Source organism: Dama dama, chromosome 4 (genome assembly GCF_033118175.1).
Source record: "Dama dama isolate Ldn47 chromosome 4, ASM3311817v1, whole genome shotgun sequence".
Lineage (NCBI taxonomy): Eukaryota > Metazoa > Chordata > Mammalia > Artiodactyla > Cervidae > Dama > Dama dama.
Window position 1 is genome coordinate 17,693,681 of NC_083684.1, and position 22,977 is coordinate 17,716,657.

At 57.5% G+C, this 22,977-nt stretch overlaps 2 protein-coding genes across 4 annotated transcripts in view; one reads left to right on the forward strand and one right to left on the reverse strand.

Annotated features, from left to right (window-relative positions):
* The window catches only part of GSE1 (Gse1 coiled-coil protein), a 392,727-nt gene extending 377,290 nt beyond the window's left edge, over window positions 1-15,437 (forward strand). Inside the window, exons 5-17 of one of the 3 annotated variants that reach the window (XM_061138322.1) lie at window positions 199-374; window positions 795-992; window positions 1,492-1,683; window positions 2,017-2,318; window positions 2,862-3,186; window positions 5,410-6,023; window positions 6,719-6,831; window positions 7,097-7,325; window positions 8,640-8,753; window positions 9,466-9,831; window positions 11,052-11,324; window positions 13,772-13,875; window positions 14,454-15,437. In XM_061138322.1, the coding sequence (XP_060994305.1) occupies window positions 199-374; window positions 795-992; window positions 1,492-1,683; window positions 2,017-2,318; window positions 2,862-3,186; window positions 5,410-6,023; window positions 6,719-6,831; window positions 7,097-7,325; window positions 8,640-8,753; window positions 9,466-9,831; window positions 11,052-11,324; window positions 13,772-13,875; window positions 14,454-14,588 (3,141 nt within the window). In that variant the 3' untranslated portion in view covers window positions 14,589-15,437. Of the gene's footprint in view, window positions 1-198; window positions 375-794; window positions 993-1,491; window positions 1,684-2,016; window positions 2,319-2,861; window positions 3,187-5,409; window positions 6,024-6,718; window positions 6,832-7,054; window positions 7,326-8,639; window positions 8,754-9,465; window positions 9,832-11,051; window positions 11,325-13,771; window positions 13,876-14,453 lie in introns of all 3 variants that reach the window. The other 2 variants (XM_061138321.1, XM_061138320.1) reach the window with 2 other exon arrangements.
* Window positions 15,438-18,213: 2,776 nt separating this feature from the next.
* The window catches only part of GINS2 (GINS complex subunit 2), a 36,018-nt gene continuing 31,254 nt past the window's right edge, over window positions 18,214-22,977 (reverse strand). Inside the window, exons 3-5 of the mRNA XM_061138323.1 lie at window positions 22,570-22,669; window positions 19,814-19,940; window positions 18,214-19,658 (exon numbers count right to left, since the gene is read on the reverse strand). Of these exons, the coding sequence (XP_060994306.1) occupies window positions 19,533-19,658; window positions 19,814-19,940; window positions 22,570-22,669 (353 nt within the window). The 3' untranslated portion in view covers window positions 18,214-19,532. The remainder of the gene's footprint in view (window positions 19,659-19,813; window positions 19,941-22,569; window positions 22,670-22,977) is intronic.

The window sequence follows — 22,977 nt, forward strand, 5'->3', positions numbered from 1 at the left end:
GGACGCTGTGTGAGCGGGTGGGCGGTGGGCAGGGGCTCAGTGGCTGTCACCCCCTCCCCGCGGCGTGGAAACCGTCAGGAGAGAGCATCGCGAGAATATCCCTCTGAAGCTCCTCTGCGTCCAGAGGAAGGCCTGGCCCGCTGCCAGTGGCCGAGCTCTGAGCCGCCTCCTAGCCCTGACCCACACTCTCTTTTCCAGCAGGACGCCGGCTCCCGGGGCAGCGGCGGTGGCCGCGAGCGCCTCATTGTGGAGCCCCCACTGCCCCAGGAGAAGGCGGGGGGCCCGGCCATCCCCTCCCACCTGCTCAGCACCCCCTACCCCTTTGGCATCTCGCCTAGCTCCGTGGTGCAGGACTCCCGCTTCCCACCGCTGAAGTAAGTGCGGGCTGGGGGCCGGGGGACGGGCACGGTGTGGGGCAGGACCCCTGAGGTTCTGGCTGCTGTGAGTCCACACCAGCTGAGCCCGAGAGCCGCCAGCTGGCGGCCCCGCCCTGGGCTGGTAGCCCTGCTGGTCGTTGCCACGTGAGCTCAGAGCGGGCTGGCTGCCTGCCTGACCCTAAACCCCCAGCCTGGCTCCTAGGGGCGGGGGGCGGTTCCCCCGGGCTGCAGGTAACAGGCCCGTGCCCCCTGGTGAGGAACAGCTAGGGGCCAGGGCGGCCCGAGGAGCGGCAGCTGCCCAGCTCTGGGCCCTGGGCCTCCGGCGGGGACTGCCCTTGGGAGGAGGGAGGCGGTGGCGGGGTGCGGGCGGTGGCCCACGCGCCCGGAGCTCACCGCCGCCGCCCCTTCCGCCCGCAGCCTGCAGCGGCCTGTGCACCACGTGGTGCCCCCCAGCACGGTGACCGAGGACTATCTGAGGAGCTTCCGGCCCTACCACACGGCTGAGGACCTCCGCGTGTCCTCCCTGCCTCCGCTCGGCCTGGACCCAGCCACCGCCGCGGCCTACTACCACCCCGGCTACCTGGCCCCGCACCCCTTCCCGCACCCGGCCTTCAGGTGAGGCGTCCAACGTCCCCAACCACCAGCGGGCAGACCCCGGTCAGAGGGTGGACCCTGGGGCGGGCTGCTCCCCCAGCCTCCGGATGAGCCGTCCGGAGCTTGCTCCTGGAGGGAGACTCTCCCTGCACCAGCCGGCCTCCCTGGCTCCTCTATTTCTACCGAGGGTTCCACGGGTGCGTGACTGTTAGTACACAGAGCACGTGGTTCACATACGGCAGGTGGAGACGACGCTGTCTCCACTTTGCTTCCCGGGTCAGACGGTCGGACCTGGGGGGGCCCCACTGGGCTTGGCCCGGCTGAGCTGAGGGGTGGCTGGCAGGGCCTTGTGGCCTCTGGGAGTACGGGGCTTTGGGGCTGGCTGTGGAAGGGGGCTCTCGCGGGACCTTTGTGGAGGCCCCGTCTGGTGCTCCAGCATCAGTGCCCGTGTTTGGCGGGGGGCTGGGTCCCGCCTTCCTCTCCACCTTGGCTGCTCACCAGCCCCTTCTGCCCCCCACAGGATGGACGACTCCTACTGCCTGTCAGCCCTGCGGTCCCCCTTCTACCCCATCCCCGCCCCCGGCTCCCTGCCCCCACTGCACCCGTCGGCCATGCACCTCCACCTCTCAGGGGTCCGCTACCCTCCTGAGCTCTCCCACTCATCCCTGGCGGCACTGCACTCGGAGCGGATGTCCAGCCTCAGCGCTGAGAGGTAAGCCAGCCCCGTCCCGGGGCCCTCGGCTCACCACACCGGAGCCCGGCTGGCCAGGTGTGTGTGGACGGTCCACCCTGCAGAAGGGGCGCTGCCGGGAGGTCCCGGCCACTGTCTGGGGGCCGTCCTCACAACTGCTGGCCCCGGCCAGGAGCCTTCCAGGCGCCTGGAGAGTCTCTGTCCACGACTTTTGTCTCCAGTGGATGCTGAGTTTTCTTGGCGCATTAGTGAAAGCAGAAGCTGGCCCACGGCCCGTCCCCGTAGAGAGGAGAACCCCGGGCTCAGGTGCGAGCGCCTCGCTGCCGGGTGTCACATCTCCGTGCTCACCCCCAGGCTGCAGGTGGACGAGGAGCTGAGGCGGGAGCGGGAGCGGGAGGCCGACCGCGAGCGCGAGAAGGAGCGGGAGCGCGAGCGCGAGAAGGAGCGGGAGCGCGAGAAGGAGCTGGAGCGCGAGAAGGAGCGGGAGCTGGAGCGCCAGCGGGAGCAGCGCGCCCGCGAGAAGGAGCTGCGAGAAGGGGCTGCCGCCAAGACGCTGGAGCCCGCCTTCCTGCCCGTGGCCGAGCTGCACGCGCTGCGGAGCCACGCCGCCGACGAGCGGGCCAAGCCCTCGGAGCAGCTCACCCCGACCCGTGCAGGTACCTGGGAGGCTGCTGGCTTCGGTCAGAGCGAGGACGGGGGTGGGGCGCGGCCCCGGATCAGGAGCCGAGGGCAGGGACGTCCACTGGCCGGATTCAGAGTTGGTGTAAAGGCTGGTAGATCACTGGGATTGTGCACCGTAGTACAACCAAATTCTTAGAGATGATAGGTTAAAAAGATAACCAAAGCTTAGTTTTTAGCATACTTTATTTCACTGTACTTAAACAGTGAATTTGCACAGCCGTCCGTCTGACCTTCATTTTTTATCTACTTTACATACACTATACTTACGTACAGCCTTAGTTTCCACGGCTGTCTAACCTCTAGCGTGGGCGATGCCCCCCAGAGCTCAAGTCTGCTCTGCTGTGTGGTGTGAGCCCGTCCAGGCTGTCACTCAGATGAGGCGGGACCCCCGGGGAGCAGCCACGTCCTGCTGTTCTTGGCCCGGCCGCACGGGAAAGGGGGCGCCCTTCTCCAGGGAGGGGCGGGCTGAGCCCAGGGCCAGGACCCCGCCCCGCCCTGACGGCCCGCCCCGCCCACAGACAAGCTGAAGGACGCGGGCCTGCAGGTGCCCAAGCCGGTGCAGCACCCCCTGCACCCGGCGGCCGCCCCGCCCCACGCGGCGCCCGGCCTCCTCGCCGGCCATGGGCTCTTCTCGCTGCCGGGCAGCAGCGCGGCCACGGCCCTGCTCCTGCAACGCACCAACGAGGAGGAGAAGTGGCTGGCGCGGCAGCGGCGCCTGCGGCAGGAGAAGGAGGACCGCCAGTCGCAGGTGTCGGAGTTCCGGCAGCAGGTGCTGGAGCAGCAGCTGGACCTGGGCCGGCCGCCGGCACCCGCGGACCCCGAGCACCGGCCGGAGAGCGCCAGGTGGGCCCCGGGGGGTGGGCTGGGGCCCGTGGCGGGGGCGCCTGCGTTTATCGAGCGCTTCTGGTCTGCTGCCGCAGAGTGCTGTCCCCTGGGTTCCGTGTCACATTCTAAGACCCCCATCTGGGCCGGGAGGAGGGAGGCGGGAAGGAGGAAGGTGCTTGCTTCAGGGGCTTCATCCGCCAGGAAATGTGTCCACAGCCAGCCCGGCCCACCCCACAGGGCAGGCTTGGTGCCTGAGGGGGCCTGCCGAGAAGCTTCCACGGATACTTAATTTCTGTGCTAGCATCTCTGTCTGCCTGAACTGGAACGAAAAGGAGACTCCCTTTGATTTTTAATCATACAAAAAGTTTATTTTTTTTATAATTTTTTTTTAAATAACCCATTTTTTCCTGCCCTGTTGTTAAAAAAAAAAAACACACAACTTCCCGAGAGGCCTTGGGACCCTGGCTGCCGACACTCACCTTGTGAGCTGGGCCGCTTCTCGGAGCTGACCCGGGGCCTCACTGCCCCCACCTGCTGATCTGGCTGTCACCCCGTGTCCCCACCTTCCCTCCAGGGCTCCTTCCGAAGGCCCAGGTGGAGACCCTAAGCCAGAGTTGGTGGCAGGAGCGGGTCTAGGCCTGGGGGGCGCTGGGCCCTGCCCCGTCTCCTCCGCTGTGCACGGAGTTCGGGCAGGAGGGCTTCTGAGCCTCTTCCCAGCCCTCGGCGTCCACCGTGCCTTCTTCTCAGGATGAGAAACGCTCAAGGTGTCGGGCGAAGGTGTGAGTGCCACTTGGCTGCCTCCCTCTTTGCTCCAGCTCCTGCTGGCCAGTGGGTCTCTGTATCCTGGGTGCAGCTGACCCATCCGAGCCCCTGCCTCGGCATCCACTGATCAGGGCGCCCGGGGAGGATTTGCCCAGCTAGCTGGGTGTGGCCAGGACTGAACTGTGACGAAATCCCCGGCTAGGTTTCTGTCTGCTCAGGCAGTCTGGCCTCGGTGAGCCAGGCGGGATGTTCTGCTGCACATGGTCCCCCTGCTGTTCCAGGCCCACGCAGGGCCACACAAGGGCTGTCTCGTCTACTTCTGAGCCGCCCTCTGCTCCCGTGACCCCCTAGGGGACCGTGCGAGCAAGCGGTGCACGCCCACCATCTCCCGATGAGCTCAGGGCACGCTGCCTCCCTCGGCCTGGGGCCCCACGATCCCAGTGCAGCTGTCGGTGCGCGGGCTGCCGCCGCAGCAGGCATGGCCTCTGCCCCCTGGTCAGGTGGTGCCCATGGCAGCATGACGTTCTCTCGGGGCCCTGTGATCAGAGCTAGAAAACCAGTCTGTGCCTGGCTCCAGCGCAGGAAGTTATTTATTCTGGTACCAGGTTTTATGCCTTTGCATTTATGCCTTTAGGGACTCACAGCTTTTTGATGCGATTGGTCCCCTTTGGTATCTGCCCAGCAGCAGTGCAGCGGCCTCTGGGGCTGTGGTGGGCCGGCCCCCTCTTCGGGCAGGAGGAGCCCTGGGCACCTGCCTCGTGTGCCTGCCGTGGCCTCTGCCCTTTCCGCTCCAGTCCCCTCAGATGTTGCCCTCAGTCACCTTGGCAGCATGGGGCTTCGCTTAAAAATAGTAGGTAAACTGGAGAAAACAGCAGCCGAGTAGTCTCCTGAAGGTTGAATTTGAATTTTGTTTAAAATACATCAGGGAGAGAGGCACTTGGTTCGGCCTTGAGGCAGAGCTGCTGGTCTGAGGCCGGTGGGAGGGGGTGTGCGCTCTGCCGGTGACCTGGCTCTCGGGACAGGCCCCGGTCTGGTCCTCAGAGACCCTCTGGGTGTAGCTGCTGCTCTCTGGGCACATGGGGTCGCTTCGGTCCTGACAGGGACCACCAGGGGGGAGCAGCTGGCCATGAGGGTCTCCTAGGGGGGTCTCCCCAAGTCCAATCGGATGGGCAGACCCCTCAAGCTGGTCTCTGACTGCCACCTGTGAGCACGGTGTGGGGAGAGGAGGCCTGCCCACCCCCACTCTCTCCCACGGGTGGCACGCCTTGGGCCTTGGGTCCTCTCCCAAGCTGGTCTGCACCAGCCTGGGGAGGACGTGGGTCCCTTGGCTGCAGAGAGGAAGGCACGTCCTCCCTCCAGCCCTGGGAAACGGCTCCCAGGAGGCCGTCTCGCCCTCTCCGGTGCTGGCTGGGGGCTCCTGGCCCGGGCCCTGGGCTGATGGCTGCTCCTACCCCCCGCCTGCCCCCCCCCCCCCCACAGGCCAGGACCGACCCGCCATGAGCCGGGCAGCCGCGAGCCCCCCCAGCACTTCGGCGGGCCCCCGCCGCTCATCTCACCCAAGCCCCAGCACCCCGCGGTGCCCACGGCCCTCTGGAACCCCGTGTCCCTGATGGACAGCTCGCTGGAGCCGCGGCGCGTCCCCGAGGGCCACCCCCTGCATGGCCACCCCGCCCCGTTCGAGCCCAGCCGTCCAGCTGCTGTCCCACTAGTGAAGGTGGAGAGGGTCTACTGCCCGGAGAAGGCGGAGGAGGGGCCCCGCAAGCGCGAGGCCGCACCCCTGGACAAGTACCCGCCGCTGCCCCGGGAGCCGGGGGCCCTGGAGCCGCAGGCCTTCCCCCCCGGGCCCGGGCCCTTCCTGGCGGAGCTCGAGCCAGCCACCCCGACTGTCTTGGGCCAGCCCCGGGCCTCGCTTGCCCCACCGGCCACCTTCGGGGAGCCCCCCGGACCCCTGAAGCCAGGCTCGCCCTACCGGCCCCCGCCACCTCGGGGCCCCGACCCGGCCTACGTCTACGACGAGTTCCTGCAGCAGCGCCGGAGGCTGGTCAGCAAGCTGGACCTGGAGGAGCGCCGGCGGCGGGAGGCCCAGGAGAAAGGTCTGGCTTCCCCCCTCGCTCCTGCGCCAGGTGGGGTGGGAGTCGGCCACCAGTGCCCTGGGGTTCCCCGGAAAGCCACAGGGAACGGGAGAGCAGGCCCGGGGCGAGCGTGGCCGCTTCCCACCCGCATCCCCCAACAGCCGGGTGGGATCGGGGTCCCAGCCCAGCTCCTCCTGCCAGGTGCCGAGCCTGGCCTCACAGTCAGAAGCGGGGCCCGAGGCCACATGAGGAGCACGTGTTTGGTCCTGGCTCGGCCAAGGGTCCCCAGAGGGCTTCCCCTCCACTCACCTGTGAGGCGATGGGGTCAGGCCCCGGTGCCCTCAGGCTCTGCTGTTCTGCACGGGACTCTGCGAACAGGCTCTGTGCCTTTGCCAGGACGGGGAGCCCGCGTGTGCCCGACCCTCCTAAGCAGGATGGGGAGCGGATGTGCACACAGACCTGGGCTGCCCTGGCTCCGGGCTGGAGTGAAGGACAGTCCCCTGCCGGGGGGCTGCGTCACCCTGGTGCCCGCCTCGTGCCCCCATCCCAGCCCTGAGGAGGCCTGGGGTTAAGGAACGCCGGGCCCAGGGTTGGGGGTGGTCAGGAGCAGCAGGGCCTGGCCTGCGATGGGTTTTCAGGTCCCAGGGGTGCCCCATGTGCATCCCTGGAGAGGCAAGGCCCCTTGCCCAGCTGAAGAGCTCCATGCCCACCTCCAGGATACTACTACGACCTGGACGACTCCTACGACGAGAGTGATGAAGAGGAGGTCAGGGCCCACCTCCGCTGCGTGGCCGAGCAGCCGCCCCTCAAACTGGACACATCCTCCGAGGTATCTGGGGTCTTGCCGCCGTCGGGCCCTGGGCTGGGCTGCGGGCACCCCCTCTAGGCTTCCCTGCACCGGCTGGGACGCCGTCCAGGCGCCCTCCTCCCCCTCCCTGGGCCGGCCCGGCCCAGAGTGTCCAGAGCACAACCTTCGAGGCCCAGGAGGCCCCGGGGTCAGCAGGAGCCTCTGCCCGTGGTTTCAACCTCATTTGTTTTCTTTTCCAATCTAGAAGCTAGAGTTTTTGCAACTTTTTGGCTTGACCACCCAACAGCAGAAGGAGGACTTGCTGACCCAGAAGCGGAGGAAGCGCCGGCGGATGCTGAGAGAGCGCAGCCCGTCGCCCCCGACGGCGCGGAGCAAGCGGCGGACGCCCTCACCCAGACTGGCGCTGTCCACCCGCTACAGCCCCGACGACATGAACAGCAGCCCCAACTTCGAGGAGAAGAAGAAGTTCCTGACCATCTTCAACCTGACCCACATCAGTGCCGAGAAGAGGAAAGGTGAGCTCAAGCCTCGGGGCGGCTGGGGGTCTCTGAGGAAGCAGGCAGGGCCGTGGGCTCCGGGGGTTGAAGCCGCCCCTCGGCTCTCACGGACTCATCCCCCCGGCTCTTTGCCACCACGCCTCTCTCCGCGGGAAATGGAGAGTGGCCCCTTCCGAGCGCTCTTTCTTGTGTTGTCCTGTGAAACTGAAGGCGGCTGGTGTTCTGTGCAGTCAGCCCTGGACTCCCACCCGCTCTTGCCCCCAGCCAGGTCTCCCAGTGCCTCCGGCCCCGGGGTGGGGGGTACGTGCACCCTCCTGCATTAGGGTGCTCAGCCCGCGGGGTCTCTGGGTCTCCACTTCGCGGGCGGCTCACGTGGCCGCCATTTCTTGTTCTGATGGCAGGAGGTGTGGGTGGTCCGCGGCCATGGGGCAGGGCTGGGCCGACACCCACTGTGCATGGACGCTCGCCCTTTCGGATCCGTCTGGCCACCAGGGGCCGACTGGGCTGGAATCTGAACTCACCTTCCGGGGCACCTTCCTTGGTCTGCGCCTCGAGCCTCGAGCACTGCTTGCTCAGTGCTGGGGGCACTTGACCTTTCTGGGCCGCACCCCCACACGTCCCCCCTCGCTGAGGCCTGGTCACCTCTTTCTTGAAGGAAGTCAGAGGAAAGCAAGAGTGCTCGTTGGTCATTTTAGTTGCTTTCATTCGTTTCGTTTGTTTTGGGCTGAACTGGTGGGCCTGGATTTCCACTCTCCCTTAAAGGGGCAGTGATGCAACCACGACACATCCCTGGGAACGTGAAGGGTTTTGTTTGCGAAGAGCGTCTCTCGGCCAACGGCGATGTGGCCGCTTAGGTGTCAGCGGTTCAGCGGGGGGCCCCCAGCCCGCGGGGTCACGGGGTGTATGTCCCTCTTCCCTGGTGGCAGCTGTCACGGGAACCACGCATGCGACGGAAGCAGCGGGGAGTGGACCGCCCCGGGAGAGAGCCTGCCCGCCCGAGGCGCGGTGTGGCTTTTCGGGGTTGCTTCCTGTGTTGAGGCCAACTTTTTAAAGTGAGAATTCACCCGCAGAGGCTCGCAGGTACCTGTGACTCGCCCCACGCGCGCACTGCTCTTCTTGGAACACACCTGAAACCCTAGGTGGTGACAGCCGAGGAGTCCGGGCCCTAAAGTGAACTTTCTTCCTCTAAAGCCAGCCTGTGCCCGTGGCTTCATGTCTCTCGTTCCAAAGGACTCGCACCTGCCGGCTGCGGCCTGAGCTACACTCCTGCTCCTCTGCCCGCTCAGGAGTGGCGCAATCCCCCCCGGTAATCTCAGGCTGCTTTTCTCACAGACAAGGAGAGGCTTGTTGAGCTGCTCCAGGCCATGAAGCAGAAGGCGCTGTCCGCCGCGGTGGCAGACCCGCTCAGGAGCTCTCCGAGGGACAGTCCTGCCGTGTCCCTGAGCGGTAAGGCCAGCCCCATCCGCCACCCCCGGGACTGTCCCGGGGGTGCCCAGGGCCGCAGGCCACGGACCACCCCAGGTCGTCTTCGTCCCGGACACGGCGGGCTTCTTTCTTCCTCTCCCTTCTCTCTCTCAAGCTTGCTGTGCGTGGGAAGACCTCAGCGGAACGCGGTGTCGGCAGTCACGCTCTCGGGTGTGGGGGTCCTGGCTCCTCCGGCGGACGCTGCCTGGTGGCGGGTGTGGCTGTGCTGCCGTCTGTCCCCCCGCGTGGCCCGGGTTTTGGTTCCAGCACTTGCCACTCGGGCTCCGTGCTCCCGGCGTGTGTCTCGCAGGCCCTGTGACACCTGCTTTCACTCTCTCTCTCTCACGGCTCTCACTCTGCCGTCCTGCCGACAGAGCAGGAGATACTGGTGGTCCGGCCCTGCTCCTGGCTCCTGATTTAGTCTTTCTCTCTGGATCTGACTGTGTAACGCCTCTCGGATGACCAGAAGTGACTTGCTCCTTCCTTCACATTCTTCTTCTTCTTCCCAGACGCCTTCCTGGGGCACCTTTCAAGGATGGCTTTGCTGCTTAAACACGGCCCGTCTCAGACCAAACAGTGCACACTGACCTTTACTTAAATGGCTCCGGAGTCGGTCCTCTGTCCTAGGTTAGAGATCAGGGTTGGCCTGTTCACGTGTGGCTCTGACCATGTCCCTCGCTTTCTGTCTCTTAAGAACCCACCACGCAGCAAGCCTCCCTGGACACGGAGAAGCCCGTGGGCATCGCCGCCTCCTTGTCTGACGTCCCGAAGGCCACGGAGCCTGGGAGGCTGGAACAGCTCCGGCCTCCGGAGCGCGTCCAAGAGCCAGCCCCTGCCGGCGGTGAGAAGGCCAGGCCGAGTGAGGCCCCCGGGGGCAAGAAGAGCCTGAGCATGCTCCACTACGTCCGGGGCCCCGCGCCCAAGGACATCCCCGTGCCACTGTCGCACAGCATCAATGGAAAGAGCAAGCCGTGGGAGCCCTTTGTGGCGGAAGAGTTCGCGCACCAATTCCACGAGTCCGTCCTGCAGTCTACCCAGAAGGCCCTGCAGAAGCACAAAGGTGAGGAGGCCGCTAGGTCTTGTGGGGCATGGCACCTGGTGTTAGGGGCAGGCTCTGCCTCCCAACAGAAATTATTTCACTTCTGTTAAGCCCTTCATTTCAGTAATGACAGGTGAGGAGCCTTTTCAGCAAAAATAGGATCCAGGGCTTTCACAGTGCAAGGATTTCCCAGCCTGCCCGCAGACTCACCTGGGAACACCACTGTCCCTTGATAACCCGACCCAGTGGCACGTGGTGGGACATTCTGGTTGCTCTGGCCGGTGCCTGAGCCCCCAGAGTCGAGATGCCCCTTGGACATCTCAGTGTGGGAGTCACTACAGTTCAGAGTACAGGGGTTAGTACGTTTCATTCCCACTGAATCAAAGGTTCAAAATGACTAGAAAAGAATGTTTAGTAAGCAACAGCTGAGAGAAAAGAATGTGATTATTATTTTCACATTATTTTTCAAAACAATTTTAAAAACTTCCCTCCTATAACCTGTGAAAAACTGAATTGACGAAGAAGCATTTTTAGATAAACAGGTCTGACGGTGTCAGTGTTGTTCAGGTAAAATAATGCTGTCAGCAGGGATGAAATGAAAAAGTGAAGGGTAGTGGTTTTTGATGTGGATTTTAAAAAAAAACTCCTCTGTTGGATGCTTGTTGTGAGTTCAGAGTATTTTTTAAGAGAGGAAATGTTTTTTGGCTAGATTAAACCCCTCTGCTCCCTCTAAGACACACCCACAGAGGCTTTTCAGCAGCTTAAGTACTTAACTTTTCCTTCCTGATCTCAGCCCTTCCCTGACTTTACACTTGGCTGTTTTCTCGGGACTTTAGCATCATCCAGCCCCTGCCAGTTTGGGCTCTACGGGTCCACTGACTGCCCAAGGCTGCTGTCCACACAGGGAGGCGGAGCAGACCCGGTCTAGACAGGCCCAGCCCGTTCAGATTCTGGGTAGCACAGGGGCGTGCACGGGGACCAGAGCGCCTGTGTGTCCTGGGAGAGGGGACGGACACTCTGTAGACCAGGGCGGCGCGGCTCATAGCCTAACCCAGCCGAGCGCGTTGGCACAGCGTGGGGTCCTGCACCCAGCGCCGCCATCCCGGCAGCACTCTCCAGCCTTTCTGATGGAGCCGTCGCTGGTCTCCGAAGGGCCACAGGCCTCGCGCCGCTCCGTCGTGTCTGCCGGGACCTGTTGCCGTATCCCCGGGGGCTCTGTGACAGCCATCTCCCCTCCACAGGAAGCGCAGCCGTGCTGTCGGCAGAGCAGAACCACAAGGTGGACGCATCCGTCCACTACAACCTCCCCGAGTTGCAGTCCTCCAGCCGCCTGCCTCCGCCCCAGCACAACGGGCAGCAGGAGCCCGCCACCAGCAGGAAGGGCCCCCTGGCGCAGGAGATGGACCCCGACTCAGAAGAGGAGGACGACGGGGAGGACGAGGAGGAGGACCCCCCCAGGCACAAGTGGCAGGGGATTGAGGCCGTTTTGGAAGCTTACCAGGAACACGTGGAAGGTACGGAGGGCTGGGGAGACAGGCCAGGGCCCGGGAAGGGTGTGCCAGGAGGCTCAACGGGCTCACGATGGGTGCCCGTTTCCATTGCCAGGCTGGGGACTGCTTGAGTGACAAGGCCTCGGGCTACTGGGCCACAAGCAGATAGGAGCCTCAGAACTGCTCCTCGGGCTTCTGGGGTGCCCAGGCTAGCTTGCAACAGCCACTCCTCACGGACAGACGTCCTCCCTGGAGGAACCTAGGCGCCGGGCGCCTGTCCCACCCAGCGTGACAGCGCGGACCTGGGCCTCCTCGGCCCGCCGTGTCCTGTCGCGCTTCTGAACGTCCTGTCCGTCCTCGCCCTGTGGCTGCGTACACAGGTCCTAGAAAAGGCAGTGTTTCATCCAGCCGAGCCCAAGTCTCCCTCTCTGGCATGCTTCGCGGGCTGTGCGCTCAGGACGTGCCCACAGGCCTGGGCCTCCTGGAGCAGCACTTAGCGCAGGAGGTCAGCCCTCGTCAGCCTCCAGGACATCATAACCCTGGCTGTCACCACTTCCAAATTCTACTTACTACCATATTGTAGAGAAGTTTTTATCATGGATATCATGATCATTGAAAATATTTTGAAATAAGCATCGTAAAACTAGCTAAGTATTCAATACAATCAAAAAGAATGCCCTCGTAGCCATAACAAGAGTATCAATGCCTATGTTTTTTTATTGAAGTATATAGTTGATTTGTTAGTTCCAGATATACAGCAAAATCAATGTTACACATATATCCACTTTTTTTTAGATTCTTTTCCCACACAGGCCATTAGAATTTTGAGCAGAGTTCTCTGTGTTAATACCAATCTCCCAATTTATCCCCCATAATCATAAGACTGTTTTCTAGATCTCTGACTTTATTTCTGTGTTGTACATAAGTTCACTTGTACCATTTTTTTTTAGATTCCACATATAATATGTGGAATCATTTACTTGGGATGTTTGTCTTCCTCCAACTTACTTCACTCGATATGACCATCTGTAGGTTTATCCATGTTGCTGTGAGTGGCGTTTCATTTTTTCCGTGGCTGAGTAGTATTCCATTGTACATACATACCATGTCTTTATCCATTCCTCTGTTGATGGACATTTAGGTTGCTTTCATGTTTTGGCTGTTTAATAGTGCTACTATGAACATAAGATTGCATGTATCTCTTCAAATTATGTTTTCTCCAGATATAGCCCCCAGCAGTTGGGATTGCTGGATCATATAGTAGGTCTCTCTTTAGTTTTTAAGGGAACCTCCGTAGTCCTCTTCATAGTGGCTGCACCAATTTATATTCCCACCAACAGAGTTAGGAGGGTTCCTTTTCTCCACACCCTCTCCAGCATTTACTGTGGGTTTTTTGATGATGGCCATTCTGAATGGTTTGAGGTGGTGGTTTTGATTTGCACGTCTCTAATAATTAGTGATGTTGAACATCTTTTCAGCCATCTATATGTCTTGGTTTTTGGAAAAATATCTATTTATAGATGTTCACCCAGATGGTGGCGCGTGGTGGTCCAGTGGTTAAGAATCTACTTTCCAATAAAGTGTGGGTTCAATCCCTGGTCAGGGAACCCAAGATTCACTAAGAAAAATAAGGGGGGAAAAAGATCTTCACCCATTTTTTGATTAGGTTTTTTCACCCACTTTTTTGATTAGGTTTTTTTTTGTTTTTTTTTTTTTAATATTGAGCTACATGAGCTGTTTGTATATTTTGGAGATTAAATTCCTTATTGGTTGCATCTTTTATAAATACTTTCTCCTGTACTATGGGTTGTCTTTTTGTTTTATGGTTTCCTTTGCCATGCAAAAGCCTTTAATTTGGTCCCACCGTTTGTTTTTGTTTTCATTATTTTAGGAGGTGGATCAAAAAAGAGCTTGCTGCAATTTATGTCAGAGATTGTTCTGCCTGTGTTTTCCTCTAAGGGTTTTTATAATAACCAACCTTTACATTCAGGTCTTTAATCCATTTTGAATGTACCTTTGTGTATGGTGTTACAGAGTGTTTTGTTTCATTCTTTTTACATGTAGCTGTCTAGTTTTCTCAGCACCACTTATTGAAGAGACTGTTAAAACAGATTTATCCTTGAAGATTTGAAGCTCAGTATCTTGGAAAGGCAGAGGTTTTGCTTTACTTGTTAAAAACTGTAAATTTGTAACAGCTTAAAAGTTTTTATGTCTAACCCTTTTATCTTTCTTCTTGAAAAATGCATCTTAAGGCTGTAAGTTACCACTGTTTCCTAAGCTGCATCCCTTAAATTGCCTTTCGGTGCTGCGTCCTTGGTCTTTCTTCTGCTGGGTTGGGTTAGTTCCGTGACATCGTCGCCGGCCCGACGGACAGGGCGGGGAGCCGTGGGGTCCAAAGGAGAGGGCGTGGCCAGCTGCCGTGCCGGGCCTGGGGCGCTGCGCACAGCTGTCACCCTGGCGTGTCTTTGCAGAGCAAGACCTGGAGCGGCAGGTGCTGCAGGCGCAGTGCAGGCGGCTGGAGGCGCAGCACTACAGCCTCAGCCTTGCGGCAGAGCAGCTCTCCCACAGCGTGGCGGTGAGTCGGGGGCAGGGCTCGCTCCGGGGGCTTGCTTCACCCCGCGGCGGTTCTTCTCACGCGGCCCGTCGAGTCTGGGTTCAAGAGCACCCACACAGACCAGTTTTGAGAGATCCAGACAGTCTCCGGGAGTCACCTGAGGAGGGGAGTGTCCTGTTAGCAGAACATGGACCTGGAAGGGCGAGGGGCTGTGTGTACGCGCCGTTGGGGGCTGGTGTACTGCCCGGGTCAGTCTCCCCCCGTGATGTGCTCAGGAGAATGGAGGGAGGGAGGAGCTCTTGGGACAGGATGGACACCCCCACACACAGCTGTGACAGCGAGAACCCCGCCGGCTTCCTCCCGCCCATGGGAGGGGGGGTTGTCGTGTGTTTGGGGCTTGCACATCTTGGCAACTTCAGCCCAGGCCTGAAGCAGCAAAAGCTGGACAGTGACAGGGTTGGAGCTACGAGAGCAGCAGCCAGTGCTGCTGGGCGAGCGAGCGGGGCTGGAAGAATCCGAGACTCCGGGGCAGTTAGAGCGCATCCCACACCCTTCCTTAATGTGTCCACTGTGGGTCTGACATGAGTCTCTTTCTCCAGGAGCTGAGGAGCCAGAAACAGAAGATTGTTTCAGAACGGGAGCGACTCCAGGCAGAACTGGATCACTTACGGAAGTGCCTTGCGTTGCCTGCAATGCATTGGCCTAGAGGTTACTTCAAGGGTTACCCGAGGTGACGGTTTCCCTTGCACTAGGCCGAACCTATAGTATAGAAATATTATCTATTTTATTACCTTGAATATTTAATATTTTTCACTGGGAGGTTTGACGCTTAAAAAAAAAAGAGAATGTGCCATGCATGAAGCAAAGGATTCCAGGCTCCAGAAAAAAAAGAACGAACTCGCCTTGACTTCAATGCAGTTGAATCACCTTTGTAATTCAGCAAGCAACCCGTGTTAAGACACCCATAGTTTTTTCCTTTTTAATGGCGGTTTTATCCTTTCCCACGTCATCATTTTTTAGTCTCAAGATGAAGGCTCCATTACCAACACTAAGATGTGACCACTTCCCAGCCCCCGGGTGCGTAAGGTGGAGCGGACCGCCGGGGTGCCGTGTTGTGTGTTGCCAGGTCCTTTGGCCTCAGGAACCCAGGCTGCTCTGGCCGTAGGGTGGCCGGTCTCGCTCCTCCCCAGGATTGAGACCCGCTCCAGCAGAAGGAAGGTGGGGTGCATTCTAAGTAAAGGGCTTATTTGTTTCAGTTATTTTTCCGCAAAATTTTCCTCAAAGCAACAGGTCCTAGGAGCACACAAAGCAACAGTACTGAAGCCTCACCCGAAGGCTTTTCCCTGGAAAAGCTCTTACCTAAAGATAAAATGAATCGACAAACTGAAGGTACCTTTTTATTCCTTCGCGGGGGAAGATGTACAGAGCTCTATGTATACATTTATCCACACCCACCCGATTGTTACTGCGGTGGGGGTGTTTTCATACAAACGTAAATTTTGAGAGAAAAGTCAAAGGTGCTTCAGCCTTGTACTGTGTATATATATTAAAAAACAAAGTTTTGTATGTTTTTATTACTTTAATTATTGTTATAAAAAGCCTGCCATTTTTAATATGTGGTTTGGGGGGATTTTTTTGTTGTTTGTTTTCCTGTTTGGGGGTTTTGTTTGTTTTTGTTTTGTTTTTCTGGGCAAAAAAAAAAAAACCCTTGCTTTTAGTGTTTGTACTGCTGCTGGTCAGGACATTATTGAAGTGTTTTTAAAAATTAAAGAAGAAGAAAAGTAAAAAGAGCTTACCACTGGCGCCTACGAGAGCACTTCATTTTTGAGTTGCACCGGAGAGTGATGTAGAAAGCCATGGTTCCTCCTCCCCTCCCCGGGCCCTCCCTGGCTCCCCTTCACACCGTGAGAACCTTTGAGGAGGGAGCGGTTTCTGTGACAGGGTGCTGAGGTGTCTTACAGCAGTCTGAGCAGGAGCAGAGTAGAAACTCTAGGGGCTTGATTTAGATGCAGAGCTTTGTAGCAGCCTAAAGGCAGGGTGAACCACATGCGACAGAACCTCTCCTCGTGGACTCACTGTGAGGAGCACGGGAGCCGCTGGAAACGGGGAGAATCATATTAGGGCAAAGCGCGGGGCCGGGGGAGCCCGCCCTCCTTGCCCCGGTTGCTGCCGGTTCAGGCTGCGTTGCATTTAGATCAAGAAGGCAGCTCTTGCCCCAGTGGGCCTAAACCAGAGGCCAAAGCAGCCAGTGGTTGGTGTGCCTGGGTGGGGGGTGGCGAGGGGACCCACACATCAGGCCATGTGCGCCCCTCCGCCCCAGCATGGGGACGGGCTGGCTGACCTTCGGGAAGGCCAGGCGCTGTGACAGTGGCCACGCCCTCAGCCCAGACCTTAGCTGCGCAGAACAGCTTGCTGGCAGATGGCATTGTGTCACTTTATCTGTTCCCACGCAGTTTGCTTTGTATGCCTGCCAAGAATCTTCCAGTTATTAGCAAACTCAGACAAAAAGTGCCGCCAGTATTAGCAGTCAGCAAGCACTTTCCTCTCTACAGAAACGACTTGAGAACTGAGGGCTGTTCTAGGGGCCGCTCCCCCTGCAGAGACATGGAGAGCACCATGTGCTACAGGTGGGGACAGGTGTTTAGAGGGCACCCCACTGCCAACAGTCAGGGCAAAACATCACTGAATTTCTCTCTTTTAAAACCTGCTTGCTGTTTCTGAAGGCCTAAGGGTTACATCTTGGCACTTCCCCCCAGTCATCCTCCTCCATCATAGAAAATATCTGGCTGCCTCTGCTCCCGGGCGCTGGTAAAGGGCCTTGGCTAGAAGCAGAGGGAAGACTAGACCTGACGACAAGATGGGAAAAGCACAGCCCCGACCCGTCAGCACGTGGCCGGGGCCCCGTGGCTGCCGTGTGCTGGCTGGGGGGGGAGTCGTGGCACACAGGTTAAAAGGACACCTGCCCAGGGGTGGCAGCTCTGTCCCTGAGCTAGTATTAGCAGCTTTCCCCTTCGGAGTGGCACCCGCCCCCCCCCCCCCCCCCCCGCCACCACCTACCTGTGAGAATCTCTAAATATTCTAGGGCTCAAGAAGAAATATGACAATCAGAATATAAATACAGACCAGTAAGGCAACGTGAAGAAAGAAAAAGGTAACAGAGGGTCTTGTGAAAACAAAAGTGTACCTTTCTGAGAGACAGTATACCCAATCATGGGTGCCCCCCTGGGTCCCCCCTCCCCCCCTAACAGTTTATAATCTGAAAACTCTTCTTCTAAAGAACATAGTAGCATCAGTCTCTTTTCAGTTTGGGCTTAAAAGCTGAGACAAATATGGAATCCCTGAAGCTTTTTGTTCAGCTATTTCACATTGAGTTTGAAAGACAAAGTTCAGAAATACAGCAAATTTGCTCTAGAACTGATTCTGGAGCTTTTGTGTCAGTATTTTTGTGACCTAAAGGAGTTTTGCTAAACTCGGGTACCTGCCAAAGCTGAGTCGTGCGGCTCTGTGCATTGAATCAGATCAGTAGAAACAGACCAGAGCTTTCCCCCCACGCTTGGCACTGCACGACCTGATCATCTGAAAATGAGTCTTTGTTTCATAGAAACAGGCAAACTGGCATAAAATATCATAATCTATTATCTCGCGTAAGTGACCAGTAGTTTAGTCTATATTCTAAAGGAAATGCAACAATTGGCAGCATGCAAAGTGCTAAAAAAGATTATACCCTCAGGGAAATTAAAAAAATATTAAAAGGAGCCCACACCTTCAGCAAACTAGCAAAGAATAATAACAGGTAAACTAAGTCTGTGTGTGGGGTGGCGTTCCATCGAGTAGCTCACGATGCTGCCCCATCTCCAAATCACATACCCCGGTTCCCTCTGAGCCATGGTTTAAAAGTGCAGACAGTTCCAGAGACCCACCACCAGATGGGGATGGTTAGCACAGGAAGTTGCTCCTCTTACAGTGTAGATTAGCCACTTAGCAGCAGCCCCGTACTCTTCTAGTAAACAAGCTATTGACGTCACTGCTTGCAGTAGCCTGTTCCCCACCTTCCGATCCAGTGCTGAACTAGACTCCTCAACTCTGCCCTGAGCCGAGGAGGACCACGCTGCCAGCCCGTCGAGCCGCTCTGCTGTGCCTGTGCTAACTGCCAGGACAGTCAACAGGACTCGGGGGAGGAGGAACGGTGCCTCGGTCACTCTGGGGGCAGTTTAGATGCTGTGAAATTAAACCTGTTCTAAGTGTACTTGTTTGAATTAACTGTATTGTAATATTTGTTGAATGTAGTAATTAGGTATTTATGAATATATTGCTGTAATTTCTGACAACATCCAGAAAATAAAATCTTCCTAAATCATGTTAAGAGAAAAATTTTTTTTATGTTATAGTAAGGGGAAAAAATAAGAACTCAACAATTCTACAGTTTTACAAGTACAGTGTGAAGACAGATTCAATTGGACCTCAGCCCGGTTTTAGGAGAAGGGGTGAAACTATGGAGACCAAGTCTTCTGGGTCCTAGTCCCTCTGTGTGTGGCCTTCAGTGTTGAGACACGAGCTGCTGTTTAGAGGGACATCGGGGGCCCACCTGGGCTGGAGAAGTAGCGCTCGGGTATAAACACCAGCAGGTACTCCTCAGGCCCAGTCGGTCACGTGATCACACACATTACCCCCCCCCCCCCCTTCTGAAACCCTGGAGATGGCAGGTGAGACTGTCGGGAACCGGCTGGTGACTGAACCTACTCCTTAGAGGGCTGGGCAGTCATCGCCCCCCGCCCCCGACTTGAGGAAAGGTACTTTCTGTAAGGAGCTGGGCGGTGCTACAGCTGAAGAGGCTCCTCCTAGGGAAAAACAGGACTCCACCCTGAGCCACGGCTGCCTCAAGCAGGCTGTCCCCTCAGTCCACCAAGAACCACCGCACAGGCCCCATTTTCCCCTGGCATCCTGGCGTAAGCTTCACTTACACATGGAATTCATTTTCCTACTTTCTTGCTGATAAACAACCTTTTAGACCTTGCCCAGAAGCACCCAAGTGAATAAGAGACACCCAAGACTGGGGGCCGGAAGTGCACACTGTCTGCTAAACCTCCCAGTCTGGTCTGTCACTAGCCACTGAGCTTGCTCCCTTCACGTGGGAGTGATGCAGGGAAAAAACCCAAAGAGAACTGGGTGATTCCACCTTTATTGTGTACCGGGGCTTAATGAGAAACACGGGTCACCGTCACTAGCTGAGTGCTCATCTGCTGTCCTGCACTGTGTGAACAGTCTCTGAGGAAGACTCTGAATGTAGCCCAAGAGAAAGGCCGTGGCCACATCACCGTCCTGCCGTATCTTATCTTAAAAGCAACACCCGCCATCACTGAACACGGACCAGCACACGACCGTCGCGTGCAGGAGACGGGGGGAATGCGCTCATTCTGCCAGTGCTTTTTCTTCCCCCGTAAAAGGCAGCTGGCTCCCAGATACAGATGAGGAATTACAGAATGTCTCGACTGAGCATAAGCCTGTTGCTTTCCAACCAGGTTATAAAACCATTCCTTCCTTCACTGCACTTTTTTCTCGTAGATTCACAAGTGGTCTAGAATTCCAGAAACGTGAGTATCTCTGTCATGTCCTGAACGCTCACGCCGCCTGGTGCGCCTCCTACCAGCAGACGCGGGCCTGGACAAGGCAGTCGCTGCCTAGAAGTCCTGAGACTGGGCGCTGTCTGAAGGTTGCAGGTTTGTGCGGAGTTTGTACATGTGGTTGAGCGCTTGTGTGAGGAAAGCCCCGCTGGTGTTGATCTCCATTAGGGTCAAGTTATCCAGCTAAACGTGAGAGGAAATAGCTGGTTTAGTTTTTAATTTCAAGAGAGGTTAAATCTACTGGATAAAAATAAAGAAGCAATGAGCAATGATTTTCTAAAAGCCAGCTAGGGCACGGCTCCTGAGCAGACACAGGCCTCCCTGCCCGTCATGCGCACCTTGGCGTGTGCCTCCTGCTGCCTCACAAAGCTGTCGGCAGACACCCGGAACTTGGCTATGCGAGTGTCCCACACGTCCTTGATCAGGGTCCGGATCTCATCTGCTTTCGGGATGTTGTCCGAAGCACTAAAGGAAGAAAAGGTGAGATAAGCTGCACAGGGAAGCATGCAGTAAATTAAGCCAACATCCAGGGAAAAGTGGCTTCTTCCTAAACTGCTTAGATTTAGACAGAAATGCACAAGCTGTTCAAGGCTCAGTCTGTTTCACTTTTCAGTTTTACAATGTAAGGATTTGTAGCAGTCAACCTGGGTGCCAGAAAAATCCAGCCAGGATGCTCACCGAGTCGGCTGTGCTCACATTAGCTGTCCTGGGCAGCCTGTAGTACAAGCACTTGTTTATTCACTGAAAAAACTGAGGTATCGGAGCAGCAGCTCTGAGCTGGTCCTCTGTCGGGATAACTGTGCTGTGGTCTGTACAATTTCCACCTAGAATGCATCTCTTTCAAAGGCTGGCTCAGAGGTCATGACCTCTAATGCTAATACCCCAGGGCTACAGCCCACCAGGGAAAGCAGACGAAGGCTGTATGCCAGGCACTGTTCTCGGCACCACACAGCACTTCTATCCTCACAGAAGCCCCTGAAGGACAGAGACTGTCCTGCTCTACAGAGACAACAAAGATACATTTGCAAAAGTTACAAAACAAAGAGCAAATCAGCATAAGTAGCACACCCATACACAGCAAATTTGCCATAAAAGTCTGGCCTGGGGTCTGCGCAGGGCACTGACAGCCTTCCTGTGACACATTCTTAAACTAACCTTAACCTCTGAAGGAAGAGACAAGCTAAGACAAAAGCAGAGGCCAACATCCTTCACCAGGAGTCCTGGGATGCACTCCAGGGACTACAGGCTGGATGAGCCTCCACAGGCTACAGTGAGCTCACGAGTGGAGACGAAGAGTCAGTGGTATAAAACTGATGCAGGAAATTTTATTTAAGACCCAAACATATGGATCTTACGGTCTGAACAGCAGGGAACAAAGGCCTCCAGCTCCTTGTGAACTGCACTGCAGAACAAGGGCCCCTTCGCTGAATGAATAACTGTAAGGAATTATGAAACGGGTTTTGATAGGACCGTGTACATGATACCCTGAACTTCAAAACCTAAAGATGCGCAGACCTCTCCTCTGCTTCTGTAGTCTCCTTTCTGAAGCCACTCCCCTCCAAGGCAGCCCTCCGGGTCCCCCGAATGACACCCCGTCCCAACCATGCCTGAACACCCTCCCGGGGACGCGGCTTCCGCTCCCCTGCCCTCACCAGGCACGCGGGTCCCAGCAGCTCCGCTCCGCAGCCCTGTCTCTTCACCTGCTGTTCTGTCCTGCCGATCCCCTCTCCCTTGACAGGTGTCCCTCCATCCTCCGGGCCATGGAGCCCTCCCCAGGCAGTGCCAGGGTGAGGGCTGCATCGGGCTGTTCTGACAGATTATCACACCACACCGGTGCCAGGGCCCCATCTCTGCCCCACAGAACCGGAACTCGGGCCTGCAGGACCAATTCCTCTGCCTAGTGGAACACTTAGCAGGTTGTACAAGAAGAGTGTTGTGAACTGCACAACTGCTGCCTCGGGTCAACTCAAGGACAAGCCCACATGACCAAGTCTCCACTTGAATCCGCAGCGCCGTGCACAGGGCCCAGCCCCGCTGCTCTACAGCAGGCAGCAGGCCGCGTCCAACTCCCGTTCTAGGTCTGCCCTTGAATTCACCAATTGAAAGGTGCTCAGGGTTTGAAAAGCTTGGCATTGTGCAGACTACATTCTAAGTTGCTCCTAAGCAACGCTGTCTATACCTGCCTGCTTTCTCCGCTGATTCATTCATTTATTCACAAACACATGAGCAACAAACATGAGCACCAGGCACTGCTGGGGCACAAGACGGTCCCCGCCCGTGAACGGGGCGGGGGCGGGGGAGCGGCCCAGGCAGACGCGGCGGGAGAAGAGCGGCTGACAAGTGCTACGGAAGGTGCGGAGCTGCCCTGGAGACGGGGATGAGGACAGGCGTGCTTACCGGGGGAGGGCCCGTGCTAAACCCAGGAGGGAGGCAGGGACGGGGACTCCTGGGCAGAGGGTCGGGGCAGTGGGCACTCGCACGTGCAGAAGTGAGAGAGGCCAGAGTGACCCCAGGCCCAGGAGATAGAGGAAGGCCTGCAGAGCTGTGAGAGGGGGAAGAGGAGCCAGGCTATGCGGCGTGAATGCCACGAGCAGGACTGCAAGCCTGGAGAGGCTCCAGAGGGCAGGGGAGGCCGGCAGCAGCCTGCTCTACAGAAGCGTCCTCTAGCCGAGGGAGGAGCCGACAGGGAGCCCGCCCAGGGGCCTTTCATCCAGCTCAGGGTCACAGGCAGACGGGAGCCTGGCCCTTCCCAGTGCAGGAGACGGAAGCGCTCAGACAGCCAGGCCCCAAGGAGAAAAGGGGTGCAGCCTGACCGACACAGTAACTGCCGTGAAGGAAAAGCCACTGTTAGAGAGGGATGGACTGACGCGGAGGCCAGTGACAAGAGGCGGTCAGGACACGGAGCAGAAAGAACGCGGGGTTGGCCGGGAAAGGGGAGGACAGAGGAAAGGAATGGAGGAGGCGGGAGAGTCAGAGCCCAGCCAGCGTGTGTGCACCCGACGCCTCCAGGCTCCAGACCCGCCGGCTCCCCTGGGAACGAGCGGGGAGCACGACGCGGGCGGGCACGGTCTGTGGGCTCCGCTGAGCTACTCACTGATTTAACAGCAGTTTGGTGAGCTCCATGTAGTAAGGGCTGGGCATAGGTGTAAAAGTTTCTTCCTTTCGTTCATGATCTCGAATCTTCTCCAACTTTTCTGAAATTTAGAAGTGAATACACTTTAGTATGACCGTAAGCAAAATATATATATATTTAAAACTGTCCAAATTTACCAAGTGGGTTTCCCAGGTGGCGCAGTGGTAAAGAACACGCCTACCCAAGTATTTATGTTATCTCGTCGATCAACTAACAGAAAAAAACCCACCACTTTTTGAAATATCATTTTTTATCACTAACTAGATATTACAGGGCTGATTTCCTCAAACCTCTAAGCTTGTCTTAGAGAAGGTGATAGTTTGGTTATAACTGTTGCTGGGCCTGCAGAATACATGACTGAGAACAGTC